General features: G+C 43.7%; 2 protein-coding genes across 7 annotated transcripts in view; one reads left to right on the plus strand and one right to left on the minus strand.

Annotated features, from left to right (window-relative positions):
- The window catches only part of tmem120aa (transmembrane protein 120Aa), a 31701-nt gene extending 27215 nt beyond the window's left edge, over window positions 1–4486 (plus strand). The window contains exons 11-12 of the mRNA XM_048612635.1: window positions 899–967; window positions 1792–4486. Coding sequence (XP_048468592.1) covers window positions 899–967; window positions 1792–1908 — 186 coding nt within the window. The 3' untranslated portion in view covers window positions 1909–4486. The remainder of the gene's footprint in view (window positions 1–898; window positions 968–1791) is intronic.
- Window positions 4487–9772: 5286 nt separating this feature from the next.
- The window catches only part of LOC109923453 (NADPH--cytochrome P450 reductase), a 73805-nt gene continuing 67073 nt past the window's right edge, over window positions 9773–16504 (minus strand). For all 6 annotated transcript variants that reach the window (XM_048612515.1, XM_048612516.1, XM_048612521.1 and 3 more), the window contains exon 16: window positions 9773–14974. In XM_048612515.1, the coding sequence (XP_048468472.1) occupies window positions 14830–14974 (145 nt within the window). In that variant the 3' untranslated portion in view covers window positions 9773–14829. The remainder of the gene's footprint in view (window positions 14975–16504) is intronic.

Consider the following 16504-nt stretch of genomic DNA (forward strand, 5'->3'; position numbering starts at 1 on the left):
TGGATCCTGGCTGCCATTGATCCCACAACTGGATCCTGGCTGCCATTGATCCTGCATGACCTCAGCAGGCGGCCAGGTTGAGTGCAGTAATATTGGCCTTAGTGCCCCAGGCTTTGGTCGGGAAACATCGACCACAGTTACCACCCCCAGAGCAAAACATTAAACATTAATAGGAGCATGAGTATGCCACTTGGCCCTCAATCCCACTCTGCTATGCAGTAAGTTCATGGCTGATTTGATGTTGGGTTTAGTTCCAATTTACTGCCTGTCATCCTTTAGAAGACTGGACTCCCTTGTAAATCAAACCTTTCTTAGAATTCCAAAGATTAACAGACCTCAGAGAGAAGAGTTTCCTCCTCATCGTCTTAGATGGGAGAGACCTCACTTTGAAATGGTTCTGGAGGAACATACGTTCAGCATCTGCTCTGACAATGCCCCCACCCTCAGAATCTTCCAATTGAACTTGATTCATTTAGACTCTTTTGTCTAAACTCCAGAAGGTACTCAGCGACCGGAGCATGTGCTGAGGTAAAATGTGAGATGTAACAATTTCACTGTCACAGGCCTGACTAACTCCCAGGGCCTAGCCTTGCAGACAGAGAATTGCCATTTGCAGGGGGCTGCTGGGCTTGGTCGTAATGTCTCCAATAAAGTCAACAGCTTTGAGAGGCCGTAGGAAAGAAGGGAGAAAGTTAGAGACGACAAATGCCGTATTCAGGCCCACGATACGATGCTTGGCCTAGATCTCCACTTCCTCTCAGAGTCCGCAGGTGGGAATGTTGGTGTCCACCTTTCACAGTCTAACTGTTGGTGGTGCCACCTCAATTGTCACAAGTTGGCATGTGGGCAAACGTGGGAATGCTGCTCGTTAACGCGATGTTGTTCTTCCCCTTTGCAGTTCTGGCAGTTTTATAATGCAATCACCTTGTTCAGACTAACCAACCACCCAGACTGTAAAGAATGGCAGGTGAGCATGGGGTTCAAACGTTAAACAATCTTTCTGTAGGGTCTGCTGGGAAAGGTACCTTGCGGTGTGAGCCATACCCTGTAAACTCTTAAATACATTATCAAATGTACTGGGGTTAAACTACGGGAAAGAAATCTCCAACAGTGTAGAAGATGTGAATGCTGATTATAGAGGAGAGAGCTGTGCATTCAGAATGGAATAGATTAGGGATAGTTGGATACATTTAGCTGCGTCCCCATGTATTGTTCATTAAGACCACTTGCTGTAGTGTCTTGAAAAGGGTAATTCCTTTCCTTGGAGATCTTGTTCTCTAGCAAGATACTCAGATGTTGAGTCTTTTCGCGAATATATCGGTGACCTAACCCGCTGCTATTCATTGACCAAGCTTTGATCTTCTGTTTTTTTTAAAATTCATTCATGGGATGAGGGCGTCAGTGGCCCGGCAATATTTATTGTCCAGAAGGCAGTTAAGAGTCAATCACATTTTTTGCTGTGGGTCTGGAGCCACATGGAGACCAGACCAGGTAAGGATGGCAGATTGCCTTCCCTGAAGGACATTAGTGAACCAGACGGGATTTTCCATCAATCGATAATGGATTTATGGTTCAGATTTTTAATTAAATTCAAATTCCTCTGTCTGCCATGGCTGGATTTGAACCTGGGTCCCTGGATTAACAGTCCAACGATAATACCACTAGGCCATCACCTCCCTGCTAGTGTGTGCAACTTTGTATGACTCCTGTGTGCCTGTGCCAGCGTCAGTGTGTGATTTGATCACAGAGTCTTGGCCTGACTCACTGCTTGTGACCCTCTCCTTGTTGTAGGTTTCCATGTGTGGTCTCGCATTTCTCGTCTTGTTCCTTGGAAATTTCCTGACGACTGTTCGAGTCATCTACCAAAAACAGAAACAGAGGGAGAAAAATGTCAATAAACAATTGTGAAACGTGAGAAAGAGCGGAAGACTGGACTTGATTATCGTTTTTGCGTTGAAGAATTGCAGAAAGTGCATGTCACGTTGTTGCTGCTGGGCCTTTGCCCTGGACACTGGGGCCCACACGTGAGCTGTGTGCGTGGGGAGTGTGTCAAAGCAAGATCTGTCACTGCTCAAAATAATCATCCAATAAAATTGTACAGACCTGCTCGATACAGTACCCCGGACGCACTGTAATGTTCCTGCCCCTTACTACTGCTCATCAGCTGGGGCAAAATGATCCAGAGGTAGGACGTCACGGGAGGATGTCACTGTATAGATGTTCAAATAATAAATATCAACACAGCTTTTCTTTTTCAGTAACGGGAGAATTAGAATTGTGATAATTAGAAACAGAAAGCGCTGGGAAAGCTCAGAAACTCAGACAGTTGAGAGGGACGTGCCATTATCGTTTTGGGTCGGTGGCTGAGTTCAGACAGAGGGATGTAGTTTCCCAATCCCAGATTGGGTAGCGCAGTGGGCTGGTCACAGAAGAGTGACGCTGACGTTGGGCTGGTGCTCCCTGGGCAACACCAAGGGTTCCATTGACAGAAGCCGCCAACGAGAGGCGGGAAATTCTCTTCTTGGCATCTGCCGGGAGAGCGGGCCTGGATGGCAGTGGATTGGCCATGGAGTGGTCAATCAAAGACATAGCGGGCCAGAGGTACTAGAGATTCAGTCTCTGCTGGGAGTTGGGAAGGTGAATGGTAACGAATACCGGACTGACAGGCCTCAGTGTAGCAGCAGGCCTATAAACTGAGCACTGAGTGTACAGCTGCATCACTGAGACATCAGTCACCCCACCCCCACTTTTCAGGGGCAACAGTCGAAGAGTATGATATCTCCGAACCGAGTCAGTGCAGAATAGGTGAGGGAGGGCAGCTTACTTGTACATCATTCCTCTGCCTCACAACATCTGGGCAATGGCTCTGACCATTTACGACCCATGCCCTCTGGAAAAGGCAGCACTAGGATGTTGGAGGGGTGCAGTTGTGCCAGGTTGTTGGACATGGTGAGACTGGGAGCAGTGACAAGCGTGGGCATTTTATAACTCGACTCCCTAGGAAAGGGCATTGGAGGCAACCTGGTACTGGGGGCAGCAGGAGGGGCAAGTGGGGCAGCGTCGGGAGGAGAGTGGGTACGCTAAGGACTGACGACAGCGGTGGTTCACTGGGTGAAGATTAGGGGTCCCAAGCAACACTCTCGATGGGATTCCTGGGCCTGGGAGAGTCCCAGCATATTCTGCAGACAGGGGCAGTCAGTGGAGGAGTTAATGGTAAACAGTCAAGTGGCAAAGGCTGTCCTTGCAATGGGCCAGGCCCACAGCCTGCAGACAAGGCCCCTGGCCACACTGGGGGTAGAGCTAACCCTCAGGTAGAGGGGGAGAATCATGCAGGAGCGGGCGTGAGCACAAGATGCCACATCATTGAGAGCAGATAATGGGCCATCTGAGTGGATTTGTCTCTGTTGATGGTTCAGTTAGAATGGAAGATCGTCATGACGGCACAGAGACTCCTGTGTGTTTGAAGCTTGCTCAGAAAGTGAGGTGAAGGTTATGGCTGGGGGAGATGTTTGAGCAGCACATTGGTGAGATGCCCCCTCCCTCTGGCTGATACACCCTGTAGGGAACCACACAATTGGCCAAGGCAAAGCAAGCATATCTTCAAGGTGCTGACGGCATGTTTATTGCAGGTCGATGTTAGTCAGTAGCTTTGATTTATAGCATTTCTATCCATATCTGGGTACTGTACAAGCAACAAGAACCACTTCCTTAGGGGAGATAACGCTTCTCCCACAGGAGCCTCCTACACAGCCTGATATAGGCCTGAAGGTTTCTGGCTCCTGATATTCTCAAAGGCTGAAGGCATCGTGATGTCTGTCCCAGAACCAAGTCCAGACCAACGAGATCCCATTCCTCCACTCATGGTCCAGTCGCACCTTACTGAGGGAAAACCCTTCCTGATCAGAAATCTGACTGACTGCTCGGTCAGTGTCTCACAATGACCCTCTGGACCTTAGGGAAACCATCGAAAGAGGCAAACGCCCAACTCCCTCTGTGCCTGCACTGGCCCAGCTCTCTCCTCACTGCCGCCCCGCCTCCCCCTGTCCTGTTGGAGGAGGGTGCCCCTGGTCTCCCTGCCCCCTGATGTAGCTGACACTGAGATGCTGGTAGCCACACAACTGATCCCAGCAATGACCTGGATGGTCATCAAACTGATGGTGATGTGGAGGAAGCAGAGAAGGGACTCTCATGGGAGACTCTGAGGCACCACAGAGTGAACCTCCAGACTGCCTGCCTGAACTGGCACCGTTTCCACTGGCACTGGAGAGCTGGCCATTTGCAGGTGACTGACCAGTGGGTGATGGATCTGATGTCTAGGGCAGTATCTTCTTCCTAACCAGGAATGTTGCTGAAACTGCTCCTGGGTACGCTGTGCAATGTCAGAGCCCTCTGTCTATGTAATCTTGTGCAGCTCTGTGGTCTGAAACGTGTTTCCACAAATTCACAAATGACTGGAATATAGAGCAATAAACAGTTCAGCCCAACAGGTACGTTCTAGTGTGTGTTCTCCATGTGAGTCTGCTCCCACTCTGACCTGATCACTGTATTCATATGATCCGTTCTCAATCACATGATTATTGTTTCCCCTTGAATACATTGGTCATTTTAGTCTCTCCTGATAACGAGTTTCATGGAAGCACAGAAAATAGGAGCAGGAGTAGGCCACTCAGCCCTTCAAGCTTGCCTTGCCATTCAACCTGATCATCTAACTCAGTACCCACTTTCTCCCCACACCCTTTAGCTAACTCCTTCTTGAAACCGTTCAATGATTTGATTACAAAACCATCACAGCTGTTGAATTTTGACTTCAAGCTTTTAACTGTCTTCACTTTGCAAGCTTGTTACTTTCATTTCTCTTTCCAATGATTACAGACTGATTTTACTTTAATCTCGTATTTCATTACTTTCTTGTATTTTCAGTAACTAGCAGTTTTTTATTCAGTAACTTATAGGAATAGTTGCGCAAAGCACTAACCTTTGATCTGCTTTGCTACTGGTTAATGCCAAAGGCACAGACCGTTGTACTTTTTTTATTCTATTCATTTGTGGAATGTCGGTGTTGCTGGCTGGCCAGCATTTATTGCCCGTCCCTAGTTACCCTTGAGAAGGTGGGGGTGAGCTGCCTCCTTGAACTGCTGCAGTCCACCTGCTGTAGGTTGACCCACAATGTCCTTAGGGAGGGAATTCCAGGATTTTGACCCAGCGACAGTGAGGGAACGGCGATATATTTCCAAGTCAGGATGGTGAGTGGCTTGGAAGGGAATTTGGAGGTGGTGGTGTTCCCATATATCTGCTGCCCTTGTCCTGCTACATGGAAGTGGTCATGGGTTTGGGAGGATCTTTGGTGAATTTCTGCAGTGCATCTTGTAGATAGTACAGACTGCTGCAACTGAGCATCGGTGGTGGAGGGAGTGGATGCTTGTGGATGTGGTGCCAATCAAATGGGCTGCCTTCTCCTGGATGGTGTCAAGCTTCTTGAGTGTTGTTGGGGCTGCACTTACCCAGGCAAGTGGGGAGCATTCCATCACACACCTGACTTGTGCCTTGTAGATGGTGGACAGGCTTTGGGGAGTCAGGAGGTGAGTTACTCACCGCAGTATTCCTAGCTTCTGGCCTGCTCTTGTAGCCACTGTGTTTATGTGGTGAGCCCAGTTGAGTTTCTGGTCAATGATAACCCCCAGGATGTTGATAGTGGGGGATTCAGTGATGGTAACACCATTGAAGGTCAAGGGGCAGTGGTTAGACTGTCGCTTACTGTTAATGGTCATAGCCTGGCATTTATGTGGCGCCAATGTCACTTGCCACTTGTCAGCCCAAGCCTGGATATTGTCCAGATCTTGTTGCATGTGAACATGGACTGCTTCAGTATCTGAGGAGTCATGAATGGTGCTGAACATTGTGCAATCATTGACAAATATCCCCACTTCTGGCCTTCTGAGGGAGGGAAGGTCATTAATGAAGCAGCTGAAGATGGTTGGGCCTAAGACACTACCCTGAGGTACTCTTGCAGAGATGTCCTGGAGCTGAGACGATTGATCTCCCACAAACACGAACATCTTCCCGTGTGTCAGGTATGACTTCAACCACTGGAGAGTTTGCCTCCGATACCCATTGTTTCCAGTTTTGCTAGGGCTCCTTGATATTACACTCGGTCGAAAGCCTCACCTCTGGAATTCAGCTCTTTTGTCCATGTTTGAACCAAGGCTGTAATGAGGTCAGGAGCTGAGTGGCTCTGGCGGAACCCAAACTGGGCGTCACTGAGCAGGTGCTGCTTGATAGCACTGTTGATGACAGCTTCCATCACTTTACTGGTGATTGAGAGTAGACTGATGGGGTAATTGGCCAGTTAGGATTTGTCCGGCTTTTTAAGTACAGAACATACCCGGGAAATTTTCCACAGTGCCGGGTAGATACCAGTGTTGTAACTGTACTGGAACAGCTTGGCTAGGGGAGCGGCAAGTTCTGAGCACAAGTCTTCAGTACTATTGCTGGAATGTTGTCAGGGCCCGTAGCCTTTGAAGTATCTAGTGTCTCCAACCGTTTCTTGATATCACGTGGAGTGAATCGAATTGGCTGAAGACTGGTATCTGTAATGCTGGGGACCACTGGAGGAAGTCGAGGTGGATCGTCCACTCGGCACCTCTGGCTGAAGATTGCTGCGAATGCTTCAGCCTTCTCTTTTACACTGATGTGCTGGGCTCTTCCGTCATTGAGGGTGGGAATATTTGTGGAGCCTCCTCCTCCAGTGAGTTGTTTAATTGTCCACCGTTCACAAGTGGATGTGACAGGACTGCAGAGCTTAGATCTGATCTGTTAGATGTGGGATCGCTTAGCTCTGTCTATCACTTGCTGCTTTCGCTGTTTGGTGGCTTCACCACTTCATCTTCAGGTATGCCTGGTGCTGCTCCTGGCATGCCCTCCTGAACTCTCCATTGAACCAGGGTTGATCCCCTGGCTTGATGGTAATGGTTGAGTGGGGGATATGTTGGGCCATGAGGTTACAGATTTTGCTGGAGCACAATTCTGCTGCTGCTGATAGCCCACAGTGCCTCATGGATGCCCAGTCTTGAGTTGCTAGATCTGTGCGAAGTCTGTCCTATTCAGCACAGTGATCGTGCCACACAACACGATGGGACTTAGTCTCCACAAGGACTGTGCGATGGTCACTCTTACCGATACTGTCATGGACAGATGTAACTATAGCTGGCAGATTGGTAAGGGTGAGGTCAAGTATGTTTTTCCCTCCTGTTGGTTCCCTCACCACGTGCTGCAGACCCAGTCTAGCAGCTATATCCTTTAGGACCCCACCTGCTCGATCTGTAGTACTGCTGCCAAGCCACTCTTGGTGATGGACATTGAAATCCCCCACCCAGAGTATATTTTGTGCCCTTGCCATCCTCAGTGTTTCCCATGGTATGTGGTAATCAACAGGTTTCCTTGGCCACGTTTAACCTGAAGCCATGAGACTTCAGGGGGTCTGGAGTCAATGTTGAAGACTCCGAGAGCAACACCCTCCTGACTGTATACCACTGCGCCGCCCCCTCTGCTGGGTCTGTCCTGTCAGTGGGACAGGACACATCCAGGGATGGAGATGGTGGTGCCTGGGACATTGTCTGTAAGGTATGATTCTGTGAGTACGACTGTGACAGGCTGTTGCATGACTAGTCTGAGACTAGTCTGTTTGGCACTAACACTATTTTCTCTGGAGCGTCAGAGGCTGAGGAGTGACCTTATAGAGGTTTATAAAATCATGAGGGGGATGGATAGGGTGAATAGACAAGGTCTTTTCCCCAGGATTGGGGTGTCCAAAACTAGATGGCATAGGTTGAAGGTGAGAGGGGAAATATTTAAAAGGGACCTGAGGTGCAACTTTTTCATGCAGAGGGTCGTGCATGTATGGAATGAGCTGCCAGAGAAAGTGGAGGAGCCTGGTACCATTACAACATTTAAAAGGCATCTGGATAGGCCGTGAATTGGAAAGGTTTAGAGGGACACAAGCCAAATGTTGGCAAGTGTGACTAGATGAATTTAAGATATTTGTTCGGCATGGACAAGTTTGACCAAAGGGTCTATTTCTGTGCTGTACATTACTAAGTATGTTCCATATTAATACAAGATTATACTGGACTGGGATATTTAGCAGAAAAGACAGTTCAGGCATAATGACATACACATAAACAGTAGTTCAGGATGCACAAAGATATATCCCACTGCAAATGGAGGATTCTAGGAAGGGGATAAATCAATCATTTTAACCAAGAATGTTAAATTGAAAGAAAAGAAATAATGTAGCAAATATTCATGATAAATCAGAGGATTGGGAAAGTTTTAAAAACCAGTAAAAAGATGAAGACAAAGAAAAAGGAGAAAATAAAGTATATGGATAAATTATCAAGTAACATGAGAGACAGTAACAGCTTCTTTATATATTTATGGGAACAGCGAAGCCATAGTGAACATAACCCCATTTAGAGAATGAGGTTGGGGAGAGTGATAATGGGGAATTGGGAAATGGCAGAAGAGTTGATACTTTACATCATTCTTCACAGTAGAGGACACTAATAGCATTCCAAAAATAGTACATAATCCAGGAGGTAAAAGAGGGAGGAAATAAACACTTACTATCTCAGAGAAAAAAGTACTAGGGAAACTAATGGGACTAAAAGGGATAAAAGTGCCCTGGACTTGATGGGTTGCATCATAGGATTTTAAATGAAGTAGCTACAGAGATAGTGGACACACTGATGGTAAACTTCAAAGAATCCTTTGATTATGGAAAAAACCTAGAGGATTGGAAAATTGCCAATGTATAACCTGTATTCAAGAAGGGCGAGAAAAAGCAAAACAGTTAGCTTAATGTCTGTTATTGGGAAAACATCAGACTGTAATAAAGGGTGTAATAGCAGAGCATTTAGAAACACATGATTAAGCAGAATCAGAATGGCTCAGGAAAGGAAAATCATGCCTGAGAAAACGTTCCTGAATTCTTTGAGGAGGTAACAAGCAGTCTAGATAAAGGGAAGCCGTGGAGATATTTCAGAAGATGTTGACAGGGTGCCATACATTAAAAGATAAAGTCACCACTATCTTACCAGACCACAGGGCTGCTCTCTCAGAAAGCGATGACTGGTGATGGTTTAACCTGAGGTTTACCGTGCTTCAGGTGAGGGGAGAGGCTGAGTAAGAGATTCTTAAGCGGCTTGACGAGGTAGATACAGAGACATTATTTTTCCCTTGTGATAGTCTAGGAACAAAGGCACAATCTCTAAAGTAAGGGGTAGCCCATTTAAGGTTGAGAGAAGGAATTTTTCTTCCAAGGGTAGTGAATTTCTGGAATTCTTCACTGCAGAGGGCAAGAGGCTAGGTTGTTAAGGATACTTCAGGCTGAGATAGATTTTTAATCAGTAATCAAGCGTTACAGAGATAAGGCAAGAAAGTGGAGTGGAAGATCAACAGATCAGCCGTGATTTCACTGAATGCCAGAGAAGACTTGATGGGCTGAATGGCCTACTTCCGCTCCTACATAGTCCTGAGCAGGATGCATTCTGAAGGTCAGCTCACCCATACTATGCAATATTGGGTTTTTTAAAATTATTCTGTAAACACCAACTTGCTCTGTTATAGTTCCCAAAGCCATCTGGTGTTTCCCTACCGACGGCCCGGGGTTGTATAGTGTAGTCAGCATTACAAGTACATTACTGTCCTAACAAGACACCCACAGATGCACAATGGCACACCGCAGCATCCGATTCCAAGATGGACAAGAATAAAGTCTGGATTTCTGTAATTCTTTTAATGTTTTCAGAGACAAATTACATGATAGATGTACAGACATTGAACAAGATACTGTTAGGCTATTCAGAACAAGACAAGTGAAAACTGAAATCAGGGAAACAGAGAGAGAGCACGAAGTATTCCCTGCAACAGATCAGAAAATTTGAGATGGGCTCACCTGTATAATCTCAAGCCAAATGTTCCCTTGCTTTGTATCACATTGCAATTTACCTTCATTAAAAACTCCTGGTGATTATTACATGAATTAGAACCTTCCTATAGAAAAATTAATGTAATTGAGAATTTCACATTACCTATAGAACTACTGAGACAACAGTGCATTTGACATATATACATCTTCCAAATGGCAGCACACTTAACAGCCATATAGCATTCACAACTGAACGCTTTTAAGAAAGTAGAAATTAGGAAGCAGCCTGGCCTTGTGCAGATTCCCCAGACCTTTCAGTTAGTAATATGACTTTCAATTAGCAGAAGGAACAGTTACATCACATGCATCAGGCACACTCACCCTGTCAATCCAATTGGTACCTTTAAATATACGGTATATATTGCACTGCATTGCAGAAAATACATCAACTGAGCAACTAGCCATGGCCTTTTCATGGGGAATACAGAGTGAATCAGTCAGCGACAGCAGCATACCTGGCATTTGCTTAATAGCAAGGCAGTGTATGAAGTGATGTGCATCCAATTTAAAGGAGGTAAAGAACTTACAGCCTCAGTAAACTCTCATTATTTTTCAGTGTGATTTGTTTTTGTTGCAATACCAAGTACAGCTAGTCAGGCTGGCAGCTGTTGTACCAACTCTCCTTTAATCTAGATGGTGAAAGGTCGGGGATGCCCTTCCTTCAGCTTTTCACTACCCTCATGGCTGTTACATAAAGTTTATATCTCAGCTCTCGTTTATTTATCAATATCTTGGGTGCTGATTCAATAGCAATGGTTTGAAAAGCAGTCCTTTCCTAATCATTGGATGTACAAAACTAAAACTAACACAGAAGCACACACAGAAGCACCAGGGTTGAACTGCAGGGTGCATATAGCCCAAGTTTGACAATCCATCGAGTGTATGGACTGGCAGGCCCTCCTGGTTTTGGTTTAGTTTGGGACTGGTCTAATTTAAACAGATGTTGTAAACTCTGATACTCTAGTAATGAATATTCACTGGGTTGTTACAATTCACATTTTTCAATTAAGGCAGAGGAATAAATCTAACCAACTCAAATACAAAAGTTTAACAAATATATGAATGTATCTATATTCAACTTAAGATGAGTAGGTTATCTACAACCTGCACCTCAGTGAGTAATGAAGAGGCTATGCAATTAAGGTCACAGGGCTTCTGAATGCATTGCATTCCTGCTATATCCCACAGTTTGTTTTACAGTCGAGATGAAAGACTTCCTGTTGATCATTTTTAAAGTATGACAGGCTTGCCCCATCCTGTACTTGGACAAACCTTTTCACTGGCAGGAGGCAATTTCCCAACTTTCTCTCCAACTGTCTGGAGATATTTCCCTGCTAACTTGCCCAGATCAAGTGGATTTACTTCTCCTGATACATCCATATGCTTAAAAGTTTCAATAACTTGGCTTTTGGTCCTTTTGTAAAAAGGATACTAATTTGACTTTAAAGAGCTTTTAAATAGGATAAAATCTTGTCACTAATTATCCTGGGTCTGCTGCTGATTTCCAGTCCCTAATGCATCTTTCTACATTCCTTTCAACTCTTACTAGTCACTAAGACGCACAGTCCCTTCAAAGTGCAGGCAGGATAACTTCACCTGGACTGGTCTGTTATGTAAAAAGACAGACTTCTGCTCTTACAATGTCATGCCAGCTACACCCAGCTACTTTAAACAACGATGAAATCTGCTCTCTTTGCAAATTCAATTTGCTTAAACTGAATATGGTCCATGAAACTACCATCTCCTCAGAACTTGGCTGCCATTTTTATTTCTGGGCCTGTTCAGTTGCCACGCCCACATTGAAACTGGTCAGAGAGTGACTACATCCACTACTACTTGTGTTTTTGAAAAAGTTGATCCTTTTCTCCTTTCAAAATAAAACTTTAACGTTTAGTAGGTGTTGCTTGTAAATAGGCAAAAGCCACAGGTTAAAAAATTGCACTTCCCCTTGCCATTTCTTTTTACAAACAGATAACCTTCTATTGACCATTTTATATCTAAATAGCTATTAAATTCAAAACATTCCTCTCTCAGCAGGTCAGGCAGAATCTGAATGTATTTCCAGACATCTAATGAATTGCTAGTACAGTGCAGAGTAAGATCCTGCTACTCTGCGCATAGAAAGGCCATCTAAACAGCTTTTTAAAAAGATCATTAATGCAAATCACATGACAATGCCAAATTTTATTGCAAGACAAATACTTGCTGTTTAATCCAAATCCAACTGGTTCACTGATATCCTTTAGGGAAGGAAATCTGCCATCCTTACCTGGTCTGGCCTACATACGACTCCAGACCCACAGCAACATGGCCGACTCTTAACTGCCCTCTGAGCAATTAGGTTTGGGAGATAAATGCTGGTCTGGCCAGCGACACCCACATCCCATGAACGAAAAAACAAAACCCCCTACAAAAGCAGCATGAATCCTCTTAGTCACTAAGCAATGACTTAAGTCTGCATGTAGTGATTTACCTTTTTTAAATGCAGGCTAGCAGGGAATGATAAGGTGCTCAGCTGGAACAAAATGGGGGAAATTTAGAAGTTAAAAGCTAATCAATATTCCCAACTAGGTTAACCAGCCACACAAGAATCAGAAATATGCTGTGCAGGGTGCAGACAGGCTACACGGAAACAACAATCCCTTTAAGATGGGTGTCGCTGTGCATCAACTCTAAAAGGGACTGTGTAATGCAACATTCTGGCCATGCATAGCAGAAAGAAATTCAGGGGAAAATATCACTGACTGAGGGGACACGGTTACATTGGCAAATTGCAAATGCAACTCCACTGATCCTAAAACATTGAAAGTGCTTCCTTCTGTGATGACAGACGTCATAATTTTGTTGTAAAATCCCTATTTGATCAGTTATACAGTGATTCTGAGTCATTGCTATGTGAATTACAGGAACAAAGACTGACAATTACCATTTCAGTCTCTAGATATCTTCAGAACTTTCATTTCCCAGTGATTTCATCTGCTGCCTGAAATATCAGTTACACTTTCAGGTTAAATTAACATCATTCGTAGCTTTAAAAGGCTCCAAAATCGGTCACTCGAGGATTTATTTCCTTTTGGACCTAATGAGATCTTATTGGGGTAGGGGTTTATGCATAAAACTAAAAGATGAGACTACAAGGGTTTTTGAAGGTCACCTCCTCACTACTTTGGCCACCAGGACAATGTGTAATATATTAATGCAAATTCAGACTCAGTGGAAGGGCTGAGCAATGGTGAGACACTTTTCAATGAGAGAGCAAAGAGAAAAACAGTTATTTCTATCAATGTCTCAGATATCCCAATGATTGGTTCACAAATGATACTTGTAGAGGTTCAATGGCAGGTCACCTATCTGTCCCTCCACTGCTGATAACAAGGGGAAAAGGTGATGTTAAAATGGGACATTTTCATCATCAGTTTGCTTTGGGCTGCAATTGTTAAAAACAAACTGTCTAAAAAGACCACAGTGCAATGAAAACTTTTACAGTCACTGTCTTTCTTGATACGCTCACCAATGTTCCATTATGTACCTGGTATGAGCAACAATATAACAATAAAATGTATTTTGAAAACATGCTGATCTGGCAGCAGCTTTGGCCGATTAAAGATGTAGAACTTTACCAAAACACAAAATTTGAGATGTAGCTGTGGTTTGCCAACAATTTTATTTTCTGTAACGTGAGGAGATGGAGAGGTGAAAACAAAGTCAGAGGGGTCTCTGTTTCACTGCTATGATGCTAAATGCAAACTTCTGTTAATAAAATGATGCAGCCTCACAATCCCCTTTTTATTCACTCTGCAACATGTCAAGCTGACAGTGCAGTCTAATATTTAGAGATTCATAACAGCCAATCTGTGCCAAAAGGTGACTATAAGTACATTCCCAGATACAGGGGCTCCAGTTTAAATTTCAGACTTTGCTACTGTTTAATTTACAAACCCTTGCTTCATAAAACGTTAAGCCAAGATGACAAAATTCCAAATTCTTATCAAGTCACAGAGAAGACTCAACAGTGAACGGTTCATCAGAGGCAACAATTTTACATCCCTGTCTGTAAGTTAGATATAAAATCACTAGAGCAAAGTACAGTGTATTTTAACATCTTACAGGTACAGGACTTTTTTTTTAACTAAGTGTTAAAAAGTTTTGCAGACTATTAAGTTGCATGCATTTTGAACTCAATGAATGCAGAAGGCTCAGAGTTCAATGCATTCCCAACACCTTCACCCACACCACTCACCCAGCATTCACCCACCCCGCTTTCCTCTCAAAAATTGAGGCTTTGTGAATCAAAAAGATGTCAAGGCAGCAATTGCGAGTTCCACCAAAAAAAAAATTGATCAGGTCACAAAATTGTTCCGGTCACAAAATTGTTCCATATAAAAGATGGTGTTGTTCTCAAAGTTCCAACCCAAAATTTTCCTGAAATATAGTTGATGTTTAAAAAGTTACAAAGATAAATAATAGGTGCTGGGTAAAAGTTCAGCGATTTGGTGTGCTACAACTGACCTTTTAGGCAACTGCTATCGTAAAGGATTCTTCTGGAAAAGGTTATTGGGATTTAAAAAGGCAGCAATGGAAAGTTTCTAAAGTAAAATTTTAGTATCAATTCTGGGGTAGAGTATTTAAAATAAAGCAAAGTTATTTCCCACAAACAGTTAAAGGACATTTTTGGATTTTTTTTTCCATATAAAAAGAATCATTGCCTCGTTGTTTAACTCTACAAATCTCTTGCATTGACTAGTGGAGGTCATTAGCTGGGAATTGCTGATAATTAATTCACCCATCAATGAGCAGATAGGTGCATAATACATCACTGGAAGCTTACTACCCCCACTTCCAGTTTAACTCCAGACGTCAGAAGAATAACGGCCTTTTGTCATCAGTTTCTTCACATAATCAACAGCCTGCTCATGTGTCATTTCTCCCAGTTCAGCGACAATGCTGTAGAACATATTTTGGACATCCCTTGCCATGTTCTTTGCATCACTGAAAAAAAAAGACAAATTTGTATTCATATAGCTCCGTCCATCTCCCTCAGGAATTTGCAAAGCACTTTCTCAATTAGCTTTTATTTTAGAAGTGTAATTACTATTGTGATGAGGAAAGTCAGCAACCAATTTGCACACAGCAAGGTCCCACAGTCAGCTTTGCAATAATGACCATAATCTGTTTTAGTAATGTTGATAATGAATAACTATTGTTCGGGCTATTGCAGAAATTCCCTGCTCCTCTTAATGGCTTGAATTCTACATTAAAATTAGTGGTGTAGCTATCAGCATGAATAATTACTACAGAGTAAATGAATATTATGATGCAGGATGGCATTTGACACTCAGACCCAAGCTAGTTCTCCATACAGCAACCAGTCAATCTCATTCCATCACACGGAACATAGGGAGAGGTGATTCAGCCCGTCCGGTTTTCTTCACCATTCAATTAGATTGTTGTTGATCTGCCTCAGTGCAGAAAAGCTGCACTATCTCCTTATGCCATTATCTTCCAGGAATCTATTGATTTCTATCTTGAATCTGCTCAATGCGATAAAGAATTCCAGAGATTTATCATTCTTTGAGTGAAAATATTCCTCCTATCTTGGTCTTACATCGTCTATCCTTTATCCTAAGATTATGTTCTGTGGTTTTAGCCTCAGCAGCCAGGGTAGCCTCTTACCTGCATCAATCACATCATACCGTTAGAATTTGGTGTTTTATTGAGATCATTCTTCAAAACTCGACAGAATAGAGACACAGTCTCCTCAATCTTTCATCAGTTCTGCCAGCCCAGGATTAATTTGGTGAACCTTCACTGCACTTCACCCGGTGATCATTATATCCCTCTTTAGACAAGGGAACTAAAACCGTACACATTGCTCCAGGTGAGATCACACCAAGGCTCTACGGAACTGGAGGAGCTGTATTCAAATCTCCTTACAATGACTGCCAGAATACCATCTGCCTTTCTAAATGCTTGCTGACCTGCATGCCAACTTCTAGTGAGGCATGAACAAGGACACTTGTACTTCACAACCCCTCACCATTTAAGAAATATACTGCCTTACTGCTTTTTCCCCCAAGATGTATAAATTCACATTTATTCACATTATATCCCATCTGCTATGTTTTAGTCCATTCACTTAGAATAGATGATGTGATACTAGCCTAACATTTTCCCTACCACTGACATCAAACCAATGTGTCTGTAATCTTCATTCTCCCTCCCTTTTTAAATAGTGGGCTTGCATTTGCTACTTTCCAGAATACATAGAATTTTGAAAGATTACCACAGTGCATCCAATCTCCCTTTAGTCAATGCCTTCATCTGGTCCAGTTAACCTTTCATGTATTACCTCCTTACTATTACCAGTTTCTTTTAGCTTGTCAGTTTCACAAGCCCCACAGTCACCCTAGTATTTTTAGGTCCCCATTGCCCTGCAAGTTAATTTCTTTCAAATGCCCAGCCAATCTCTGTTTGAAATTATCAATCATCTCAACTTCTACTACCCTAATAGCAAGCTGT

Source organism: Rhincodon typus, chromosome 26, assembly GCF_021869965.1.
Source record: "Rhincodon typus isolate 14 chromosome 26, sRhiTyp1.1, whole genome shotgun sequence".
Classification (NCBI taxonomy): Eukaryota; Metazoa; Chordata; class Chondrichthyes; order Orectolobiformes; family Rhincodontidae; genus Rhincodon; species Rhincodon typus.